General features: G+C 34.6%; 3 protein-coding genes across 3 annotated transcripts; 1 reads left to right on the forward strand and 2 right to left on the reverse strand.

The window, feature by feature from the left end:
• Positions 1-837: 837 nt before the first annotated feature.
• Positions 838-16,509, forward strand: LOC137812635 (probable copper-transporting ATPase HMA5). The gene is made up of 6 exons (XM_068614764.1): positions 838-1,315; positions 12,861-14,249; positions 14,435-14,689; positions 14,910-15,032; positions 15,117-15,593; positions 15,868-16,509. The coding sequence occupies exons 1-6, from the start codon at positions 1,013-1,015 to the stop codon at positions 16,282-16,284; spliced, it is 2,964 nt and encodes a 987-aa protein (XP_068470865.1). The 5' UTR covers positions 838-1,012; the 3' UTR covers positions 16,285-16,509.
• LOC137812636 (glutathione S-transferase T1-like) lies at positions 16,498-20,655 on the reverse strand. Its single transcript, XM_068614765.1, has 7 exons — positions 20,454-20,655; positions 20,278-20,351; positions 19,321-19,381; positions 18,459-18,512; positions 17,904-17,983; positions 17,186-17,391; positions 16,498-17,040 (listed from the first exon to the last, which is right to left on the reverse strand). Exons 1-7 carry the CDS (start codon positions 20,525-20,527, stop codon positions 16,828-16,830), a joined length of 762 nt encoding a protein of 253 aa, XP_068470866.1. The 5' UTR covers positions 20,528-20,655; the 3' UTR covers positions 16,498-16,827.
• Positions 20,656-21,280: 625 nt separating this feature from the next.
• Positions 21,281-24,410, reverse strand: LOC137812637 (glutathione S-transferase T1-like). Its single transcript, XM_068614766.1, has 8 exons — positions 24,215-24,410; positions 24,064-24,137; positions 23,916-23,976; positions 23,701-23,754; positions 23,031-23,110; positions 22,262-22,467; positions 21,716-21,924; positions 21,281-21,600 (listed from the first exon to the last, which is right to left on the reverse strand). The coding sequence occupies exons 1-8, from the start codon at positions 24,277-24,279 to the stop codon at positions 21,597-21,599; spliced, it is 753 nt and encodes a 250-aa protein (XP_068470867.1). The 5' UTR covers positions 24,280-24,410; the 3' UTR covers positions 21,281-21,596.
• Positions 24,411-24,673: the final 263 nt, after the last annotated feature.

Raw genomic sequence — 24,673 nt, forward strand, 5'->3', positions numbered from 1 at the left:
GTTAAGACAATGTTGACCAATATTAATTTCTTCATTAGTATTGCTTTAGAGATCCCTGCAATGCTGAAAAAGACTTTTATTATTTTTTATAAAGAAATAGTTTCTTTATCCGTTGAAAAATTGTGATTGATTGACATTTAAAATGATAAACAGTTCTCGTACATGAAATTTAAGTTAACACAGAGGATTAAAATCTGATTATGTACTTGGACAAAAATTGCGTCCAAACACATTTCAGGTTTTTCTAAGTGTTAAACAATGTCTAAATCGTTTTATTACGTGACATTTATGTTAATGACCTTAAAGTACAATGAATTAATTTTTATAATTTCCTTTCTTTGTTCTTTTATCTTTGATATTATATTAAAAAATAATATAAAATACATTTTATATTTATAAAAGTAACATGATATATCCTTGTAGTCATTTGAAATACTTTTTAAAAAATATAAAAATTCAATTTAAAGATATAAATTAACCATGGTAGATTCAAAATGAGAAGTGACCGAGGCCAAGTATATATATATAAATAAAGATAAATAATAAGGTGATATTTTATAATTAAATAAAAAATCATCTTTGAAGTCCATTAATGAAGTCACTAAGCATACTAATAAAAAAAAATTCCTGAGTATAAGTCTTACGTGAATCAATGTTCATCCGGTTTAATTATCTATTAATTTCATTTTCTTGTGACCTATGCACCTGGTAATTTAATAAACATTAAACACATTTTCTTGCCATGGCATTTATTAATCAAATTACGTCCATGTACGTTTAATTAAATTGTAATTAAAAGTGTTATGTGATATACAAGAAATAATATTCTTGTGAGGTGAATGTTGAATCAGAGGCATGAAAAAGAAGATTCCAGAACGGAAAAACTAGAGATTCCGTTACAAATATTTTGAATTTCAATCGACATCAAACGAGTGAAAATAAATAAAAAATGAAATGGGAAAGAGAAAATGGGAGTATAAAAGGAGGAGAGTAAGGGTGTGGTTTGTTAGAGATGGTGTTAGAAATGGGAAGTAAATTTGTAGCGTTGGCTTGCTTCCGTAACAATGAGGGTTCGGGTAACCTTTCGCCTCGTTCTCATTATCCATCGATGCCGAGATATCCAAAAGGTGTGACGAAAGAAGAAGGAAGCAGCAACGTTTTGCTGAAAGCGCTTTTCTCGGTCACCGGAATGACTTGTTCGGCCTGTGCTGCTTCCGTGGAGAAAGCTGTGAAACGTCTTCCTGGAATTCATGAAGCTCTTGTTGATGTTCTGAACAATCGCGCTCAGATCCTCTTCTACCCATCCTTTGTTAATGTAGGTAACTGTTATATCATCTTCTTTCAATTCATCATAATTTGTTTTGGAAGAACCGAAATGAAAATGGATGATTAATGTTGAAAGATACTCTGACACCCAAAATTTACATATAATTATTACAATAAAAGTTCTACCAATTTTTATATAAATTTGGATTTTTTCTAAACATTCCTAATACAAGATTTATAAAAATACAAATATTTACATATTCATAGTTCAAAATAAAACTCTAAAACCTTTAAGGTTCTCCTACACTTATATGGTACAATCATCACAGTTCAAACACAACACAAAAAACAAGGGGAAGCTAGTGCAAAGAAAATCCATAACATAATTCATGGAAATAGAACCAATTTAGTCTAATAATTTATAAACATTTCTTTAAATGATTTCATGTAAAATTTCAATACCAATTCCATCATTCATATAGATCACACATGGATCTATTTTCAATCATAATCATTGGATTTCATTTCAATCCCACTTTGTCTTCCAGAAGACTTTAAACCCTAAATCCTAAATCCAATAGAAAAGATAATGGTAAGTTCAAACATCCAATAACGAGTGTATACAGTGGGACCCGGTGTGTATGAACTTCCTCTCAGCTTCTCACCACTTCTCTCAGCTTCTCACCCCTTGATATCTTAATTTACATGACTTAGATCATCATTGAAGCCATAGGATCTCCGTTAAACATAGGTTTTTCATACTTAATATACCATCAAATAACAACTCATATATTGTCCCAAATGTATGACATCAATTTCATACAATTTTCATCATACAATATCATTCAAAACGCAATCCACAATATTCAAAATCTTATTTAACAGAAAAAAAAAACACTTAAATACTAAACCATCAAAATCTAATATTTTTACTAGTTTAAATAATATATAAACAAACAACACAATATATAAACACACAACATCCCTGTAAGAGAAATTGAATATTGGGATCACCTTCCCTCCGCATTCAAATCTTCTATCTTAGGGTGCTATAAAAAATTAAATTTAGCTTCCCTTACCTTAATTGTTTGTTTTCCAAGCAACTTCTAGAATTTTATTTCCCACGGTCTGGATAAGCTTCAAGATTTACGGGCCTAAAACAAGTTATCCAAGAACAAAAATTCAGTATAAAGTAGAATAAGTTGAGATGATTAAACTTCTCAACTGACCACCAAGATTGATAACTAAATCCTAAGAAAAAATAGAAAACAAAGAAACTTTAGAGCAAAAATGAATTTACTCTGTTTGAAAATCAGATCGGATAAAAATGTTCATTAACTCGTCAGCTACAACGTGGTTCGATCAGATTTTAAAATAGATGATCAGATTTTAAAATAGATGAAGATTGAGAGAGAAAATTAAAAGAGAAGGAAAATAAGAGAATATGGATAGAGAGAGAAAATAAATAAAATAACACAGTGAGCTCTATAGTTTTTTAAAAAAAAGTGTTGTTACCGCTATTACTAGAAGATATCCACCGCAGGATGATATCATATATACTCTCTTATAAGCTTAATTAATACTTCAATTTTATTAGATCTTACCTCAATAACAAATATGTTATTAATTATTATTTGAGAAACGTTTAATGAGATAATGAATGATACACATTTACGTGAACAAATTTAAATATTTTAGTTTATTAAATATTTGATATATAAAATATAATAAAATATTTAATATATCAAATAGTAAATACTTTATATGTTTTCAAACTAGTATAATTTTAATTTAAATTAATTTTAAAAACAACTTGAACTATGTATATGATTATGTAAAAATATTTAATATATACTTACAAATATGTCTAAATCAAACACACCTTATTAAAAAAATCTGTTATAATTATAAAGTAGATTAAATTAAATTAATTTACTAATTTGATCCTTAGATTGAAAGAAAGTAATTAATTGAAATGTAGATTAATTATTCTAAAATTATTTTGCCATCATATTGAACTATAATGTATATTATCATATTTGTTTTTATTCAATAACTATTTATTGTTATTGAAAATTTAGTCATTAAATCAATCATTAACTTCGTTACTAATAAATTATAACTATTTTAACTGAATTCGGTCACTTTATTTTCTATGTACTATTCTTATTTCTCTTATATCGATAATTTAACTGAATCTATTTTTATATTCATTTGTTGTTCGATGAGGCTAAATTAAAATATTCAATAAAAACAAATTATGTTAAGACGGAAATATTTATCTTACCAGTATGAGTGTATTAATTTTTTTAAAGCATGTTGTAATTATTTTGGAATGTCCTTAAATTGGGAGTGCACACATGTTAAATGTATATATATAACATTTCTAATGTAATTTGTAATAAGTAAGAAGAACTTATGATGTCTAGAAGAAATTAAGAAAAGTAAAATTTTGTTAAGGTATAACTGTAAAATATCCAAAACTTTTATATAAAAGTTGAAATTAAGAAAAGTAAAATTTTGTTAAGGTATAATATAAATTCTTTGTTAATAAAAAATAACTTTAAAGTTTCTCATAATACTAGTCATTAATTCATGAATAATCCATATCAATGTGTGATATAAGTTTAGGCGAGGTATCCAACAATTTATTAATAAAGATAAAGATATGTTTAAAAATTGATGATAAAACCATGATTAACTCTTTGAAAGGAAACTCAAAACTATCCTAAGAGCACTGTTTAATTCAATTCCTGTAGCTTCATCCTTTAATTAAAACAAATTATCTAACCCGTTTCTCACTGAAGAATATCTCTTATACAAAGAATTTAATTTGCATTCTTTACTCTCTTCAAGTAGTTATTTGTTGTTGTATAAGACTTAGAAATTAATACTAACTATTTTTTATTTTTATTTTTTTTAAATAAAAGTTTCCATGTTAGGTATCACTATGCAACTTAAGATCTCATCTAGACTGACACCTCAAGTTACAACAATCATTTACCATCACATGAAAAAAATATTATTGAACAAAAGAAAAATAAAATAAAAAAAATACAAAAATACGAGGGGACTATACCAAAACCCATATGTTAACAAAAACGATACATAGGTAGACTATACTTATTCATAAAGAATTATAAGAATAGACAAGGTGGAAGCCTATTATACCAAAGAAAAGGCTTTCTATGAAAAAATCATAAATTAGCCACTTATCAGCACACGCATTTCCTTCACGAAAAATATGAGTAACCGTAAACCTAATTTTCCCACAGTAATTAAGACAAGCATTCCATCGATTACGAAGCATCCAAGGAACAGTTGGCCTTGCAGTAAACGAACACAAACCAAAGCAGAATCACATTTCAACCAGACATTAGTAAGCCCCATCTTTTGAGCTTCCTCCATAACATGTATAACCCCATAAAACTCAGCAACCAGAGCAGTCTGAACTTCAAGAAATGCAGAAAAAGCTCCAATAAATTCCCCAATACTCCCACGAAAAATACCTCCGCAAGTAGCAAGACCAGGATACCCCCTAGCAGTCCCATCAGTGTTAATTTTAACCCAGCCAGGTGAAGGAAACTCCCATCTAACAGGAAGAGGACGTAAAACTTTACCAGTACAAGTGTTAATACCAAAAAACTTGAGCACATTGAAATCGAACATATCATTCTTCATGGAAGCTTTAGACGAATTACCCACTAGACAAGTTAAATCTTTAATAACCAAAATAGCCATAGAAACCTCAATCTTATCCTGAAAACGAACATAATTCCTCATACGCCATATCATCCAAATAGAAAAAGTTATCACAGCTAGCTTAATCAATTTAACCAACGGACTACCATCACTCTTAATAAAAGAAAGAAGATCATCCTTATTAGAGAAATGATAAGTAGGAAAAATGTGTTGAACCCAACTCCAAATACGCAAAGCATTAGCACATTCAAAAAATAAATGTTGAATAGATTCCTCGTGCTTTTCACAAAGCGTACACATAGAACAAATATGCAAACCTTTATTTTGAATATGCTGATCTGTAGGAAGCCGCCCATGAAAAACTTTCCAAAGGACAAGAGTTTTGGAAGGCGGAATATATGAAGACCAAATAAATTTACCCCAACCACAGGAAACCCCTGGATCCAAGAAAAAAGTCCAAGCTAATTTAAGAGTGAGACGACCAGACTCATCTAGAATCCAATTAGGAATATCCTGTACTGTCCTAACCATGATATGACTAAAAAGATGAGGCATATGCTGTAAAGACAATGGAATATTCCAATCAGCACCTGTTCAAAACTGAGAGACTGTATCCGAACTACTAGCACCATCAGATAATCCTGCAATATTTGCTAAAGAAATAGTAGCACACCATTTATCATTCCAGAAATTAATAAGAGAACCTATACCAACAGTCCAAGAAGTATAATCAAGTATAGTAGAATAAAATTGCTTAATTTCAGGCCAAAGAGATGACGATCTATAAACCATTCGAAACTCGTATTTTGATTTAAGGATCTTGGCTTTCAAGAGCAAAGACCAAGGCTTGTTGCTACAAGCAAAGTTCCAAGCAAGCTTAAGAAGATATGCATTATTTTCATGGTGAAGGTTAATAATTTTCAAACTTCCATTCTCAAGGGGAGAACAAATCGTATCCCAATTAACAGTAGCTATACCTTTTTTCAAAATATCACCAGTCCAAATAAAATTTCGACACCATTGCTCAACTTGCTTAAGAAGAGAAACAGACCATTTATACAAATTAAAACTATAAGCTAGAAGACCCGTAATCACCGTATTGACCAACTGAACCCGACCCATCATGCTAAGAGATTTACCTTTCCAAGAAGCTAACTTCAATTTGACTTTATCAGCCAAAGGTTGAAGAAAACGACCCCTTAGAGCACCAACAAAGATAGGCACTCCTAAATAAGTGAAAGGCAAACAACCATGACTACATGAAAGAATACGCTGAATTTTGGTGATAAACCTTGTAGAATTATCCATGGTGAAAAAACTACTCTTAGAATTATTAACATATTGGCCAGAGAAATCACCATATGTTTTAAGAAAATTACTCAAATTTCTAAGAGACTTATTATCCGCCCTACAAAAAATGAAAATGTCATCCGCATATAAAATATGAAAGGGAATGAGAAAACCTTGTGGACTAGCCATATGTAGAATCTTCTTATCATTCACAAGCTTTGAGAGACCTCTACTAAGAACTTCCTCTGCAAGACAAAAAAGTATAGGAGACAAAGGATCACCTTGTCTAACATCTCTACTCTAAGGAAAAAAACCCATTAAACTACCATTTATTCTGATAGAAAGCATAACTGAACGGAGAATAGTACTAATCCAACCGACAAACGAGGAGTGAAAACCAAAGTGTGACAAAACTAATAGTAAAAACTTCCAACTTAGAGTGTCAAAGGCTTTGTGAATATCAACTTTGTAAGCCACATTGCCTCCGTGAACCTTTTTAGAAAGCAAGTTAATAGCTTCAGAGGCAATACTAATACAATCTTGAATCTGTCTGCCCTGCACAAACTCATACTGATTAGGAGAAATAATTCTGGCAGCCACAAGAGCAAGCCGATCTGCCAAAATCTTGGAAATAATCTTAAATTTAAAATTAGCAACAACAATCGGCCTGAAATCTTTAATAGATTCAGCACCCTGAATCTTAGGAATAAGAGATACCACATTACTTTTCATTCCAGGGAGAATCCAGTTTTTTTTTAAAAACTGTTGGACTGCCTTACAAACATCTGTCCCAATAATATCCCAACAAGAATGATAAAAAACACCACCAAAACTCAGGACCAGGGGCACTATTGCCATTAAGGTTAAAAACAACATTCCTGATTTCCAAAAAAATCAGGACACTTAATCAACATCATATTCTCCTCAGAGGAAACCAACTCAGGAATATAAGTACCAATAAAATCTTCCATATTGTCTATATCCAGATCATGAGAAATAGACTCAGCATAAAGAGTTTTATAAAAATCCAAAATATGTTCCTCAATGAGTGTAGGATCCTCAGTAACAACATTATCAATTCGTAGACGACAAATTCCACTAGAATTATTCCTCCTCTTGACCACAGCATAGAAAAAAGCAGTATTTCTATCCCCATCTTTAAACCAAAGCATTTTAGCCCTTTCTTTCCAAAACAAATATTGACAGTGAAGAACATGATCAAGCTCCTCCTTAGCGATCCTTTCTTGATAGAGAAGCCCATCAATATCAGACATACTAGCAGTCTCTAAGGTTTGTTGAATACCAAGGAGAAGACCCTGTTTAAGAAGAACTGCATTGTGAACATTGCCAAAAGAATTTTTATTCCAGTCACGTAGCTCAACTTTCAACCTTTTTAACTTATGATGTAAAATAAACATAGGACAACCAACAACCTTATTAGCCCAAGAATCATGAATAAGCTTCATACATGAAGCGTCTTGAAGCCACATAGAAAAGAAACGAAAATTGCTAACCTTCCTCAAAGAATTACTAGCAAGACTAGTAAGAATAGGGGAATGATCTGAACAATTTTTAACAAGAACCTGATAAGTACAAGAATCTCATTCATCCAAACACACTCCGTTACATAACGCCCTATCCAATCTTCTATGAATTCTATGGAGCCCTCTCCTTCCATTACACCAAGTATAGCAAGTTCCAGTAAAAGGCATACAAGAAAGGTCATTAGTATTAATCCAATCAAGGAATTCATTACAAGAAACTTGATTAGGAGCCACCCCTCCTTTACAGTCATCCGTCGAGAGCACATCATTAAAATCACCCATAATACACCAAGGCCCTATGAAGGAACTAAGATCCCTCCACAAAACCCGTCTAGCCACGTATGTGGTAGCACCATAAACACCTGCAAAACTAAAACATTTATCATGCAAATGACAAGTTACAGAAATAAATTGTTCATTTACCAAGAAATTCCGGACCAAATTAGGAACCGACAAACACCAAAGCTTAGCAGCTTTATTGACAATAGGAGACGTAGCCACCAAATGCATATTAACAGATTTGAAAATGACTTCAAAAGCATTAGTGTACGGCACCATAGGTTCAGCAAGAAAAACCAGAAGAGGTTTATGTAGTTTGAGTAAACTAATCAACATCTCCACAGTTTTTTGGTTTCCCAATCCTCTAACATTCCAGAAAAATGAAGAGACTTTCATTGTGACGTTGTGGAGAGAACTGCCTTAGCAGTTTTTTTGGATTTACCATTCTTCTTAGGTGGTTTCCCTGGTTTTCTTTTAGTGCAAACTATTTCCTCTCCAGTATCACTGTCATCCTCCTCCATCTCGTTGGGATCAGCCCAAAATTTTGAAAGAACATTTGTATTTTCCAAACCATCAAGAGAGGAAAAGTGATTTTGCAGGTCCAACGATAGTGCTTTAACATCCGCAGAAGATTTAGCCTTCTGAGGTTCAACAATGGCAGTAGACGTACCAATATAAGGATCACCTCTAGAAGCATTAATGGTCAATTTATCAGTGCAACCTTCCACGTGCGTCGGTTGCGGATCTTTTTTACGATACTCTTTACGTTGTTTTGGGACCTCAGTCCTCCCCTGATCTCGTTCATCAAAAATTATCTTATGAGAAGATTTATGTTGAGACACAGGAGCACGACCCTGATCATGAAGCACTCGGCACTAGCAAGCTCATGGCCTATCACCTTACAGTGAGAACAAAAAGGTGGGAGCCATTCATATTCCACACCAGCTACAAAGGTAAAGTCTGAGCGTTCAACCCAGAGATGATCAGGAAGAGGAGACAACATATCAATATCCGCCAGCACTCTAGCAAACATACCCCTTTTCTTTCTCATAGTATTCTCATCCAAAACCAAAGGAGTAGCAAGACATTTTATGATTGAAAAAATCACATGTGGCCTCCAATACTCCAAAGGCAAACTATAGATTCTAACCCAGGCTTGAGTTTTTGTACTCTTCATGGTAGTTGGAACAAAATCTTTTGTCCAGGCAAAAAGTCTCAAGAAACCCGGAGATAGCTTCAAGGAACCCATCCCGAGGACCCACCGCATGTCTTCTAAAGAAGCAAACTCAAACTCTTAAAAACCTTCCCGAGAGGAATTGCTTTCCACGGTCCAAGAGCCTTCCACACCGGCTGCAATTTTTTAGTTAAGTCCAGGTGTGTGAGAGGTTTATCTCCCTTAGAAAGAATAACCCGCCCATGTAAATGAGTCTTGCATTCCTCAAGGCCAGCCAAGTATTTTGTCTCATCAATCCGGACCACAATCATGTCTCCCTTAATATAAGGAGTGGGTAACTCGGACAAAGGAATATCGCATGTAGTTCCCAAAGCCTGAACAAAAGTTTTCTTTTGTCCAAACTTAGCATATACCGTCTTCGCAGGAGATACTTCCCTATCCTTCAAACAATTCCATGGGATGATGAAACCATTAGAACCCTCCGTCATTCCAAAAACCACTACTCACCGCACCACCGCCACGTACAACCGCCCCCACACCACCACTGCGCACAGGCCCGGTCGTTGCCGCCGCCGCACCACGCTATGCCCCTGGTCGACGTCGCCCGCTGCACCTGGTGGAAAGATTCGCGCAAAACGCGATCAGAGCCGCCGCACTGGTGAAAAACGGGATCGCACGAGATGCACACCGTCGTCGCCGCCCCTGATCGCCGCTTCGCACTGGTCAAGCGAGCACTGTCGCGCCTCCGCAAAACCCTAATCGCGCCTCCGCAACTTATTTTATCTCTATGGACGTTCTTTTTTCTCTCCCCTAGAACTATTTTTCATTTAATAATAGCCTAACTTATATATTAACTTATTTTAAATAATTTTTTTTTCTACTAATACTATGCTTTTCATTTTATTTTTTTAGTAGACAAGTAACATTTATAATGATTGCTTTAGTAATATTATCGCATGTATATCTAATATTTTTTACTATAATCTATTATAATTGTTTTATATATATATATATATATATTATAATTTTATTTATTATATGAAAATATGATAATTAAATATATTATTTATTGTATATTATATTGAAATTATGTTGTAGTAAAAAAATTAATTATATAGAATCAAATATTTACATTTTAATTATACCTAATATATAAGTAGTTATTTATTTTATCTACGTGTATCTTCCTTCCCACTGTTGTTAGTTCCTTTTTTCCCTTTTAACAGTTATTTCTCGTTAGATTTACTTGCGACTTTTTTCCATTGTTTGTTAGTTTTTTTCTTCTTTTTCATTATATTAATTTGTTTTTTATATTTTTCATTAATACTTTTTCTTGTGAATTTTGTATCATAACTTTAAAATATTGTTAAAAGTAAAATAAAAAACAACTTGTGTCCACGGAAAAAATTATATATTATTATACATTAATTTATTAATATAGTTTACTTTCAACCTATGTAGCACATATACGAATATGGACACTGACACGACACAAATACGAAGATACGTATGATCTCTAAAATGTAGGACACATGGACACGAATTTATATATTATATAATTATAAATTATATAAATTGAAAATAAATATTTATGTACAAAAGTATGTTTCAGATTCTTTTGGGAGCAAGAAGATATTTTCTATGATTGGTTTAAAACGAATTTGTTCCTTATTTTTATAATCATAATAAAAATTTATACAATAAATTTGAGTTTTTAGAAAATTATTGTATTTATACCTTTTAAAATTGTGTTAGAACCGTGTTAGAATTTTTAAAAATCCAACAAATATTTTTTTTAATTGAATACTTCACCGATAAGTGTCCTACGAGTGTCGACACCGATACATGTGTCTGACACGGATACACCATTTAAGAGAAACGTCTGAACCTCATCTCTACACATTCAGTTTAATTAGATTTTTTAAATTAAAAATAGATAATATTTCCTGACGTGCAAATTAAATCATGTTTCTAACGAAATACATGTTTTTTAATTTGACTGTATGACCTATTAGGATTACATCTAGTTATTTATAAATTCTTATTAACTTAACTACATTAATCTAGTTTTGTATATTTTTTTTTTCCCGCCGGTTGACCAGGGTCGTCTTTGCGCGTGGCTGGTCCTCACGAGCTATGGCACCTTCGTTCTGCTCCGTCTGTGAGTACCTGAAAAGAAGTGGACAAAGGGGCGTCCTCGCGGCCATTTGCACTCCGGCGATCAAATCAGCTAGCGAGAAACATCAAAGGTGACACACCTCCGTATCGGAACACCGTGAACGGATGCTCTGAAGGTGGTCAAATAACTGAGTAACTGAATAACTAGTGCTTTCTGCCCTAACTGCATGTGCGTACAGTGGGTGCGACAAGACAACTAGGGTTTGTGTGTGTAAACTTGCGAGAATTAGGTCCAAAACTCGGCCCCTCTGTCTCAAACGTCTCAAGCCTCTTTTAAACACCTATAGCATTTAAAGCGTCTTAAAGCGCATTTGAAGCGTATAAAAACGTTTAATGCGTTTAAAACGTTTAAAGCATTTAAAGCATTTAAAGTGCTTTAAAGCGTTTGAAACGTAAACTAAATTAATGCGTACCTTAGCAATCTTTCAGGGAAACTGATGTACCGTGATGTTTCAATGCTTTCCGCTATGCGTTCTTCTGACTTGATCGCTACTCTTCGTGGAGGGCCTTACAGCATCGTAACCCAACTTAGGGATAATCTATCGTGTAAGTCCTCCTTGTTGGAGTGTATCTGCGCAACGGGTGACTTTCTGGGTGCCAACTCATGCGCCCCAACCTCTAGTCACTCGCCCTGGGAGTGTATCTACCTTTCTCTCGCACCATGCACGTGGTTCTCCCCTGAGCGTGGCCCTCTCATGGGTCGTATCTGTCCCAGGGTCTCCCAGCGGTGGCATGGGTACTTCACGAGTCAGGTTACCCCTACTGGTACTAGAACTATGGCCTTGAAGCCACCTTCCTCTTCTCTTTATTACTGTTCTGAGGTACTGAGGCCTCTCACGGTGTCGCCCCCTCCACGGTCTTTCCTTCCCATGGGTATCGGGGTGGCCCCGTTGATGCCTTAACCTTGGCGACGCCTTCAGCGGTCAACCTGTTGACTTTCTTCCCTTGGGCTCCCTTGAGGGGTCCCAACATACGTTGACTTTGGCTTTGACTTTGACTTTGGTCAACGCCCGGGGACGGGACAGTACATTTTTTAAAGAAAAAAATTCTTAAAGTTTTCTTATTGAAAAACTATTTATACATGCAAAGTAACTGATTTTTTTTTTTATCAGAGCAATGATATAATATGATCTAAGGATAGAAATAGTAGAGATTTCTTATTTCTGAACACTCTATTAACACTCTCTCTATATATATATATATATTATATCAACATTTATTATAACCATGTATTGTATTAATTTCTTGAGTTACATTTGATGTCACAAGCCTTGAATGGTTTCATTTTGTGTTCTCATACATAGTTTCCTTTGTCCTGAATTGGATTTATTTGTTTCATTTAGAGCTTATAATATAATTGAATGATTTGTAGTTTTACTGTTGACACTCTCTTTGTTCTTGATGTCTCCATGACATTTTGTTCTCAGGAAGAGACCATTCGCGAGGCCATTGAAGATGCTGGATTCCAAGCCACATTAATCAGAGATGATAACGAGACATCTGTTCAGATATGCCGCATACGTATCCAAGGCATGACATGCACGTCGTGTTCCTCCACTGTTGAGTCTGCACTTCAATCAATCCAAGGAGTGGTGAAAGCCCAAGTGGCCCTTGCAACTGAGGAAGCTGAAGTTCACTACACTCCAAACGTTGTCACCTACAACCAAATCTTGGAAGCTGTAGAAGACACTGGTTTTCAAGCCACGCTTATCAGCACAGGTGAAGACATGAGCAGAATAGACCTTCAGGTAGAGGGCGTAAGGACGGGTCGTTCCATGAGACTAATTGAAAATTCTCTTCAAGCCCTCCCTGGAGTCGAAGGTGTAGAGACACACCCTTTGTTGAACAAAGTGTCTCTTTCTTATAAACCAGACTTGACAGGACCAAGAAATTTCATTAACGTGATTCAAGAAACCGGGTCTAGGCGTTTCAAGGCAAAGATTTTCCCGGAAGGAGGGAGAAGGAATAGTCATAGGAGGGAGGAAATCAAGCAATACTATAGATCCTTCTTGTGGAGTTTGGTGTTTACTATTCCTGTGTTTCTAACGTCCATGGTGCTTATGTATATCCCTGGAATTAAGCATGGACTAGATGCCAAAGTTGTTAAAATGCTTACAGTGGGGGAGATTATAAGATTCGTGCTTGCTACACCAGTACAGTTCATTATAGGGAAGAGGTTTTACTCTGGTGCTTACAAAGCATTACGCCTTGGCTCTCCCAACATGGATGTTTTGATTGCCTTGGGGACAAACGCAGCATACTTTTACTCAGTGTATTCTGTGCTGAGAGCTTCTACATCTAATAGTTTTAAGGGTACTGATTTCTTTGAGACCAGTGCTATGCTTATTTCGTTTATTTTGCTAGGGAAGTACCTTGAGGTTTTGGCCAAGGGGAAGACATCCGATGCAATTGCCAAGCTCATGAACTTGACACCTGACAGTGCTATATTGTTGACGTTGGACAGTGAAGGAAATGTTGTTGGTGAGGAGGAAATTGATAGCAGGTTGATTCAGAAGAATGATGTCATTAAGATCATTCCTGGTTCAAAAGTGGCTTCCGACGGATTTGTTATTTGGGGTCAGAGCCACGTGAATGAGAGCATGATAACAGGTGAGGCACGTCCTGTGGCAAAGAGGAAAGGGGATACTGTTATTGGAGGAACTGTGAATCAAAATGGAGTGTTACATATTAAGGCTACATGGGTGGGATCAGAGAGTGCGCTTGCTCAGATTGTCAGACTTGTTGAGTCAGCACAGATGGCCAAGGCTCCTGTGCAGAAGTTTGCTGACCGCATTTCCAAATACTTTGTGCCTATGGTAGGGACTAGCTAAATTCATTTTGCCCAGCATTGATTATCCAATAATATCTCTAATAGTATCTCTAATATAAGTTCGTCTGATAGATGATTTCTATATTTCATTTATGTTTGATAGGTTTTGCCTTCTAAAATTGAATCCTTATCTCTGTGTAGTACTTATTTTAAAGGGGTTTCTTTGAGCAGGTTATTGTAATCTCATTTTCAACTTGGCTTGCCTGGTTTATAGCTGGAAGGGTTAGTGCTTACCCGAAGTCTTGGATACCATCTTCCATGGATAGCTTTCAGCTTGCTTTGCAGTTTGGGATTTCTGTCATGGTCATAGCCTGTCCATGTGCTTTAGGTTTAGCAACACCAACTGCAGTCATGGTTGGTACTGGAGTAGGTGCATCTCAGGGAATACTTATCAAAGGAGGTCAAGCATTAGAAAATGCACATAAGGTCAGCATTTTACATTAAACTATAGGTCCTTAAATTCAGGATTTGCTTTGTAAATGTTGGTGAAGTTAAGATGAACTTGCTTAGGTTGTCTTTCTTCTCATTTGAACATAGGCACAACTTACCTAAACGTAGTAAGGGGTGGGATTTTGGGCTTATATGAAAACATGTCGTATGTATATACACATACAACATTTGAATCTCTTTATGGTTTGTCTTGTAGGTGAACTGCGTTGTATTTGACAAGACAGGTACTCTCACTATAGGGAAGCCTGTGGTAGTAAATACAAAGTTGTTAACAAATATGGTACTCCGAGAATTCTATGAACTTGTGGCTGCAGCTGAGGTAGGCATTCAATTATTGAGTTTCACATGCTTACCCATGAATAATTGCAATAAAAACTTTACATTGAATAATTTCCTATGACAGGTGAATAGTGAGCATCCCCTGGCGAAGGCCACTGTTGAGTATGCTAAAAGACTGAGAGATGAAGAGAACCCCATTTGGCCTGAGGCACGGGATTTTGTGTCCATTGCTGGACATGGAGTTAAGGCCATGGTTAGAAATAAGGAAATACTTGTGGGTAACAAAACCTTGATGGCGGACCACAATGTTGCACTTCCTGCTGATGCTGAAGAGATACTGGCAGAAGCGGAAGCAATGGCTCAAACTGGAATTCTAGTGTCTATAAATAGGGAAGTAATTGGGGTTTTAGCAGTATCTGATCCATTGAAACCAGCTGCACAAGAAGTCATTTCCATTCTTAAGTCTATGAAAATTAGGAGCATCATGGTTACTGGGGACAATTGGGGAACTGCCAATTCTATAGCAAGGGAAGTTGGAATTGAAACTGTTATTGCTGAAGCCAAACCTGGGCAGAAGGCTGAGCAAGTGAAGGACTTGCAGGTACTTTGTTTAAAATTGTGGATGGTACTTTAAGCTGAAAGGTGAATACACATGAATGCATAGTCCAACTATCTTACACAAAAAGATTTGACCAATTTACTATATTATTCTATTTACACAAATATCTAATAAGATTTCACTACTTTACCATGTTATCTTATTCATTAACATGATGTGATGTTAAGCTAAATTTTGTGCTGAAGCTGTATATAAATTACACCTACTTTATACATCTCTAACATGTATTACCTGTGGTTAACATATTGAGGTTTAGGCTTCTGGGCAAAGGGTGGCTATGGTGGGGGATGGTATCAATGACTCACCAGCACTTGTGGCAGCAGATGTAGGAATGGCAATAGGTGCTGGTACAGACATTGCTATTGAGGCTGCTGATATTGTCCTAATGAAGAGCAATTTGGAGGATGTCATAACTGCCATTGATCTTTCCAGAAAAACGTTTTCCCGTATCCGTCTCAACTACATATGGGCGTTGGGCTATAATCTGCTAGGAATTCCAATTGCTGCTGGAGCTCTTTTTCCTTCTACACGATTTCGGTTGCCACCATGGGTTGCTGGGGCTGCCATGGCTGCCTCTTCTGTCAGTGTGGTTTGCTGTTCTCTACTATTGAAGTATTATAGGAGACCCAAGAAGCTGGACAATCTTGAGATACGGGGCATAAGCATTGAGTGATGTAAAATATGGTGCGGAAGAATTCATGGTGATGGGTCCTTCTGTTAGCTACTATGTGCTACTGCTACTATAGTATGTGGTGACTTGTTCAGTTATATGTTACTATATATCAAGAACCTTGGACACTTGTCACTTATCAGAAGTTGTAAACCTTGCTTGCATGCATGTAAAAAAATTTCTCTGGTGTTGGAATAATGTACACAATGAAAATCCTTATCAAGTAAATGATATTTGCGTACATTTATATTACAATGTAAATACGTATTACAGTAGTGATTTGTTTAGAGGAATAGAACCACGTGAGGTCATATAGATCCTAAAACAACACAAGAATTTTGATGTGTAAATATGTATCAGTTTCAGGTGTTCCTCGACACCACGTACCCATCTCAATTTATCACATGTGAAGATATATCATTCCAAACATCTAAGATATATATTCAAGCCAACAAACCAGAGCTTGAAACCCAAGGCTCGAGTCTGTTGAAAGAAAAAGGCAATGATTATGTTGTTAGTCTTGAAGCAAAGATTAAGGCATGTCTGTCACATCTTTGAATGGCCACCTATCTTGTCGCTAGGCTTAGTCTGCGTTTCAGCTATCCTTGAACACTGCTGTTCAAATTTCTTTTTAGCTCTATAAAGGATGTTATGCACTTCTTCAAAGTGAGGATTTGTTGAAGCTCTTGTATCATCAATCCACTGAAGAACTTTCTTGTATGGGGATAATATACGACTGCGATCCTTCTCATCCAAAACCTAAGTTTATCACAGTTTAATTTTACAAATTCATGTAAAATGCAATTATACTACCAATCACAATTCTAATTCAACTGAAGATTTCAAGACATTGTGCCAATTAGGTTGAATGCAGCACCAATAATTACAAATCACAAATAGTTACCTCGAGTTGCATAAGTTCACAAACCATGCTGAGATCTGCTATAGATGGCTGAGAGCCACCAAGCAGGAAGCGTCCATCTCCATAGAGCCAAATATCCTCTAGATTTGATAAAGAAGAAAATAGTACTTTTTCTGCTTCAGCAGCTGTTTTTGGATTAAGTGTACGGCCGGTTGCAGGTCCTAGTACAGTATTTATTACATAGCTCACTGTAAAGGGCGTGTGCTTCTATACCAGTTAGTCATAGTTTACAAGAAACATGCCAGTTCTCTAAAAATAGGACAATACAAAGATGTTCTCAGGCTAGAAACATATGATTTGACATATGGCTTGCAGAAATGGTAAAATCTGTTCTTCGATCAGATGTTGCTTTTAAAGCACACACGATAGAATATGGATTGTTATATGTATTGATTGTTGCATTATAGCAAGACACTAATTTAGTTTACTTAATGACATGAAGCACGAGTGAGCAATTATTTAATCCCATTTTAGTCCATGTAAACAATTATTAAAGATGTTGCCAACTTGCACTCTAGTATACTTACAACAAACTTGAATGCTCACAACAATAAGTTTGTAGAAGATAATGACTTTATGATTTGTAGCCATATATTTAACAATCTCTAACCAGCACAACATAGAAGAAACTCAACTGTGCATGGAAAATTGTATTATTCTAAGGAGTTGGAAGATGTCTGGATTTAGTTGTGTAAAGCACCTGCTCCATTTCGTAAATTAGAGTGATGCCAATCCATTACTGAGTTAATTTTAGCTCTCCTGAAAATATCGCTTGGGTACCTGTACATCATGAGGATAAATTTTAGATGCAAGTTTTCTACACTTTTATCCACAAAGCATGGCAACTTATGATTAGTTTACATTGTAGAAAATGTATCTCCAAGTAGCACAAAATTTAATTTAAATTCAATACAATTTTTTTTTACATATTTAAACCTAATTCAACTTCACAAAACTACCTTATAAAATAGATTTGTATTTACTTATATACTATAGTTTGGTTATTTTTCTAGTTTATGAGGTCTCTAACATATCCAAAAGTGAGGAACAAGAGCATTAGCAATGGACAAGCAACCCTGGTCATGATTAGGCCGTTTCTAGTCATGTATGTTTAACTCACTTAAAAAATAAAATCATGTTCAACTACTACGCAGTGAAACATTCTAACTCTGACATTTAAAAGACTTTAGAGTATTTATATAAAAACAACCAGATAGTTCAGGACTTCAGAAGCAAAAGAAAAGAATATACTAACCAATGGTCAGCAATTCCAGGAAAAGCAGAATTAAGATACACAAGGATTGCGTGGCTGCCAAAAGAAAACGAGGTTTATTAAGAACACATAATAAAATAAAAATATTCCTACTGGGGGATTCAACATTTACTCATAACAGCATTTACGGGAACTAAATAAGTATGAGGCAACAGAAAACATGTTATTTAAAACAAAATACATCATATAGTCATCCTACACCAGTAGATGAAAATAACTCATTAATCACTGGAAATTTAAACGCACATGTTTCATTCACTTTCCTGAGCCAATATACACATAGCCCAAAAGAAGGCACAAACTTCAAATAAACAAAAAAAATGTATTTTATAAGCAACACAATACCACTCTGCATCATGTATAGACAACCCAATTATTACAACGATATTAAAAAGTGGAATTTAAGTCTCTGGCTTGTAAGGTGAGATTTGTACCGAGTTACATATTATTAAATGTTCTAATCTCTAATCGACGTGGAATCTTCAACAAGATTATTTACAAATAAAACAAAATTAATTTCTAAGCAACTATAAAATGTTAGTTCATCGTCAGATAAACATCAGGAAAACTTTCTATGGGGCCACACAATCACTAATTAGGGGATAGGGTATGCAAACAGATATATAGCTTCAAAATAAATATGACAGCTTGGTTCCACTCCCAGCATAGCATAATATCCTCAACTCAAAACTTGGACAAAGATATTGAAGATAAAGGAACAGGACCAGACAAATCTTTGATACTCCATCCTCATCAAAGTCAATTACATAGGCATAATGTGACAAGTGCAATAATGCTTAATATCATATAGTGGTGGATTAAAAGGGGCCTTATCAATGATTACCTCTCGGAGAGATTGAAGCTTCCATGAACAATAGCCGGAACTTTCTGCAGAGGGTTTACTTCTGAAAAAAATAAAATACATTTCAGGTCAACAGAAGAATAGACCACAAAATTTGCACTAATCAGTATTCACTGCAAAACAAATGCACTAGATCTTTGTGCTTCTTTTTTGGAACCATTCATATCATACTCCTTCAATTAAACCTAAATGGATATACGCACTACTAAATTTTCTATCCATTACTTAGTGAGTGCCATGACAAAATACCATAACATATAATTATATGTAATGACAGAACAAAAATAAGCTATGGATATAAAACTTCGTATGAAAAAGAAACACCCTCTGTATATTGTGATAATACTCAGTAAACACAAGGAAACATGCTATTTTGTTTTCTTTCTAGAAAAACAGAAAAGATCTGCAAAACAGAATCATTAGCCTAATCTTATATAATTAGTTGTTGTCTTGTCACACACGAATTCCTTCTGATTCCTGCATCATTTGGATTTCCACGTGTACAGACACATTAACCGCAGCTTCCTCAACATGTTTTGGTTCCTTAATTTGCCCTTGTATCACCTTCACCTATTACATTATACCCCTTGCCTTCCTATTATAAATAAGACCAAAATAAGAAGTGATACTTATTTCCTTTTAATACTCAATCCATAATTTATCCCATATTGATTATTTTAAACTAAAATACTCTTAATTAAAATCAAACTGAGACTGTATTAACAAATATTCGAAAGAGAGACAAACAATAATAACAAAGGTAGATTTGAAAAAAAAAAAGACAAATTTAGTGTATTAACTAAACTAACCTTTTTTCTTAATTATGAATTAAATAAGTGAATCTTATAATTAGGAACCAAGAGTTCATTAAGGTGCAGAGTTGTTAGTGAATGAATACTTATAAAGTGCATATGCTACTATAGATACTACTATAGATACCTGTGAATTCAGAAGAGAGGTGGTGGCCTTTGGAAATGTCTACTTTGATCTCCACGAAGCCAATTCCATTCAATCTTATTAACAAAAGATTATGATGATAGAGTTTAGTTCATCATAATCATATATCATAATATAAATAATAAACAGATCATGGCAAAGTATAAAGAAGTATTAACCTGCAGAATATGAGAACTGCTCGAGAAGGCTGGGACATTCGATCCGCATACACCTTCAGCTTCTCCATCATCATCAATTACAAGTTTGGGAAGCACAGCAGTTAGCAGAGCACTGCTTTGACTTTACTCTCTATCTTTTTCGTTGCATTGCTTCATTTGCCTCATTACACACTTACCGGTACCTTTTAACAGTCAAACTTTATATCCATAAACTAATATATTTATGGAATGCTTATAAGGAACGCTTTTTATCCTTTCGGATAAACGTGTTCAACGAACCAAAACAAACTGTAAATTAGACAAGGTTTTCAGTTTTTTTAAGGAAGATATTGTTTCGTACACAAATTTAAAAGGGTCTCTGAGAATTTTTGTTAAAAATATTAAAAAAAAAATCACTGCCAAATACTCTTCTAGCTTTGTATTAAAAATACTTAAAATATACACTATAATATAATTCTCTTAACTGTTTCCTTTAACATTGTAAAACTAATCTACAATCATGTTAACATTAATAACAACCCTCAACAAAATAGTCTAAAAATGGACTCCTCATTATATTGTTTTAGATATAGAATAAACTATAATTAAAAAGAACTACATACCTTCCATGCATCCAAAGTCTCCAACTTTATCAGTTATTATTTTATCATAAGACATTTTATTAGTGAGAAATTTATATAAAAAAAATTGAGAAATATAATAGTCTTTAGTAATGGTAGTATAATTATCAGGCAATGACGTGCTTTCACACTAGTGCCATTGGATAATGCATACATATTTATATCCTACAATTGAAGGATTGGGGTCAATATAGTGATGCAAAATAATGATGAAATAAACATTCTTGTTTTTATATTAAAAAAATATTGTACAATTCATATAGTTTTACAGCAACTTACCAACTCCTTGAAAATATTGTACACAGCAAAATTAAATAACACATAAACCATAGACGATGTATCTGTTTACATTTATGTTCAGTTGAACTGAACGTGGATCCAACACTCCACTTCCTTCTCAGTTTGAGCATCAAAAAGTGAATTTTTTTCCATTCAACTGAGTTATAATAGAACATGCTTCCAAACGCACCCCAATATGTATTTAGGAGGACACGATTGTCTCTTCAATTGACAATGACAATTTTTACCTGTCCAACATAGATTAAGGGTCTCAATACAGACAAAAACATTATCATCTTTGATGTTTCAATCAGCATATGTATATGCATCAGATAAAGTTATCTGTCAAGGTTGTTTGGTCACATTTTTGAAGTTAGTGGGGTTCTAATCCTCGATTCCATCACGCTGTCTGCCTGATTAGATTGCTGCTCAGAAAGCTTCGTTTTGAGCATATAGAGGATTTTATGAACTTCATCAAAGTGAGGTCTCGTTGCATTTCTTGTGCTCTCAATCCACTGCAGAACTTTCTTGTGCGGGCCAAGAATACGATCACGGTCCTTCCCATTTAAAAGCTGCATCCAAAGAAACCAAGTCAATATCACAATTCCTCTAGAGGAGGGGATCAACACCTGCTTGTCACATTTCTAACTAAATAGTTCTTAGTTAGACCAACATTAAAAGTAAACTATATTTCCTTATCTTAGCCAAACCAAACACGCCTGACCACACCTGTATGTTTCTGGACTTCTCAGTCATACAACATAAACTAAATCAGAAAGAGGTCCACAATTTATTTTCTTCAAAACTCAAGAAAAAAGCTTGATGAAAAAATAAAACCATCCCCATTTCCCCAAGTCATGATGACATAATTAATGACCATTCCTATTATAGATGAAATTCACCATTTACCTCTAATTGCATAATTTCGCAAACCAGACTGAGATCTGCTATGGATGGTCGTAAGCCACCAAGCAAGTACTTTCCATTCCCCTTAAGCCAAATGTTCTCTAATTTTGTCAACGACGAAATCAAAATTTTCTCAGCTTCAGCAGCTGCTTGTTGGTTAAGTGGTAGACCCAACAGTGGCGCTAGTACAGTGTTTAGAACAAACCCAGCTGGAATACAATCAATAAGATATGTCACTAAAAGAAACGAAGCAGGAAAAGTTTTGCATACAAACAAAAAACAGCATCTCACCTGTGTTCAAAGGAAATTTATGCAAAGCATGGCTTCAACATGTACATGTACAAGAATAAAACATAGATCAACCTAAATACATGCATTACCAGAACTAAACAATATGTTATGCAAATTACTTTGCCATTGATACAAAGCATCGGAGTAAGATATACTATCTTCTACAACCAATTAAATTGTCCAGAGTAAGGTATTTAAGTATATTTTCTGAAGCTTCACTGTCATCTTCAAGCTATGTTTTTAACTCTACTACTTTGCAAATGGAAAGCAAAATTCCTCAAAAGTGCTAAAGTATAAAGCTATCTGATCTAGCAAGCAAGCAAAACATGACACTAATTTATGATTTATTTACATTGAGATTAGTTAAAGTAGGCCAGCATGATAAGAACTCATGACATAACATTAATTTTCATGATAGTTTCACATGCAAGGAAGACAACAACAAAAAGCACAAAAGGCTTCTTCATGAGCTATGATGCACCTGCCCCACGCCGCAAATTCTGGTGATGCCAATCTAACACAGAGTGAATTCTTGCTCTCCTGGAAAGATCGGCTGGGTACCTAAGGGAATGAACAAAACAAAAACTGTTAAAAAAAACAGGCAAAAGAAGTGTGTCCCCTGCAAAGGGATCAATATAAACACAACAGACAGGAACCTGCTGTATAAATAACAAGCATACAGAAAGGTAATTATTGCAGTAGGATTCCAATTCTACTGACAAAAATAACTCTATTTATGTTTTGAAATCCAAAATTATAAGGATATAAAAGTAACATAATATTTAAAATCCTTACTCTATCTTTGAAAACCAAACAAGAAAAGGATTACACTCCCCCTCTCCTCCCCTCCTCTTTAACAAACAAAATATCAAATCAAAATCCCTCTCTTTCATTCCTTCCCCTCCCCTCCCTTAAACCAAACGATCCCTTATGACATGAAGCACCAATGCACATACAAACTGTGAAAATAACATTATGAGTAGTTGTAAAAAAGACGCCACTTTGTTAAGAAACAACAACGCGCATTTAGCCAACGAAACACGTACACAACCCAACACCCCTCCTTGCTTCTTTACATCCACATATCTAATTTCACAGACAACATAGCAATTAAATTTGTAAAACGGGAGAAGACAATAATTCAAACTAACCAGTGGTCTGCAACTCCTGGAAACGCAGATGCAAGATATATGAGAATTGCATGACTGCAGAGAAGAAAACAACACACCCGTTAACAAGAATGAAGATAATTCCACACTCCATAAGCACGGAATGCGTTGACAACTGTAACCAGCACCAACCCAAACCAATAACAAAATGAAATTTGAAGAATCGCATTAAACATGAAATTCAGAAGCCGAAGTACCTCTCAAATAGCTTGAACCTTCCATCAACAATTGCAGGGACTTGCCCTAAAGGGTTAATCGCTGAAGGAAAATCCAATAAAATTAAAGACGGGAGAGAGTATAGATACTGTTTTGAATGAAAATAAAAATCGAGAAATGACAGATTACCTCGGAATTCGGGAGACAAGTGCTGACGTTTGGATAACTCGACTTTGATCTCTTCAAAATCTATTCCATTCACTCTGTACACAAACCGTATTCAGATTTCAGAAGGAGACAGAAAAAATTAAAAAGAAAAAGAAAAAGAAAATATAATTACTTGCAGAAGATGAGAATCGCACGAGATGGCTGGGACATTCGATCTGCATAAACCTTCAGCTTCATCTTTTCTTTCTTTCTTTCTCTCTCACTTGCTTACGCACTCAACTCACAACACCGTTTATGTTATCTTACTGTAATAATGTGAAGGGTATCTTTGCTTTCGACAACAGATTTACTCCAGCGAAGATAGGGGAAGAAAGGACGAAAATCAACTAATAAAAAATTAATTAAAAATAAAAATTGAGCAATAAAAAAAGCAGTTCTTTCTTCTTGTAATTACGAAGAATTGTGAAAAAAATATCATTGTTCTATAGTATATATAAGAAAATATGTATTCATTGATCATCAGTTCGCATAATCGATCATGAATATATATGTTTATAATTATTATATTAAATATATGTTATGTTTTTATATTATTAATTTATGTATATTTATATTATAATTATTATTTTTA

Source organism: Phaseolus vulgaris, chromosome 2 (genome assembly GCF_000499845.2).
Source record: "Phaseolus vulgaris cultivar G19833 chromosome 2, P. vulgaris v2.0, whole genome shotgun sequence".
Taxonomy (NCBI): domain Eukaryota; kingdom Viridiplantae; phylum Streptophyta; class Magnoliopsida; order Fabales; family Fabaceae; genus Phaseolus; species Phaseolus vulgaris.

Bases quoted from the DNA above. Each gene is read 5' to 3' on its own strand.
- LOC137812635 (XM_068614764.1), top strand. From the start codon at position 1,013: ATGGTGTTAGAAATGGGAAGTAAATTTGTAGCGTTGGCTTGCTTCCGT. The intron at 14,690-14,909 runs GTCAGCATTTTA...TTTGTCTTGTAG, and splicing joins CATTAGAAAATGCACATAAG to GTGAACTGCGTTGTATTTGA. The intron at 15,033-15,116 runs GTAGGCATTCAA...TTCCTATGACAG, and splicing joins AACTTGTGGCTGCAGCTGAG to GTGAATAGTGAGCATCCCCT.
- LOC137812636 (XM_068614765.1), bottom strand. From the start codon at position 20,527: ATGATGATGGAGAAGCTGAAGGTGTATGCGGATCGAATGTCCCAGCCT. The intron at 19,382-20,277 runs GTATCTATAGTA...TATTTTTTTCAG, and splicing joins CCTCTCTTCTGAATTCACAG to AAGTAAACCCTCTGCAGAAA. The intron at 17,041-17,185 runs GTAACTATTTGT...TGATAAACTTAG, and splicing joins GTGAACTTATGCAACTCGAG to GTTTTGGATGAGAAGGATCG.
- LOC137812637 (XM_068614766.1), bottom strand. From the start codon at position 24,279: ATGAAGCTGAAGGTTTATGCAGATCGAATGTCCCAGCCATCTCGTGCG. The intron at 23,977-24,063 runs GTAATCTGTCAT...ATTTTCCTTCAG, and splicing joins CTTGTCTCCCGAATTCCGAG to CGATTAACCCTTTAGGGCAA. The intron at 22,468-23,030 runs GTGCATCATAGC...ATTGTATTCCAG, and splicing joins GAATTTGCGGCGTGGGGCAG to CTGGGTTTGTTCTAAACACT.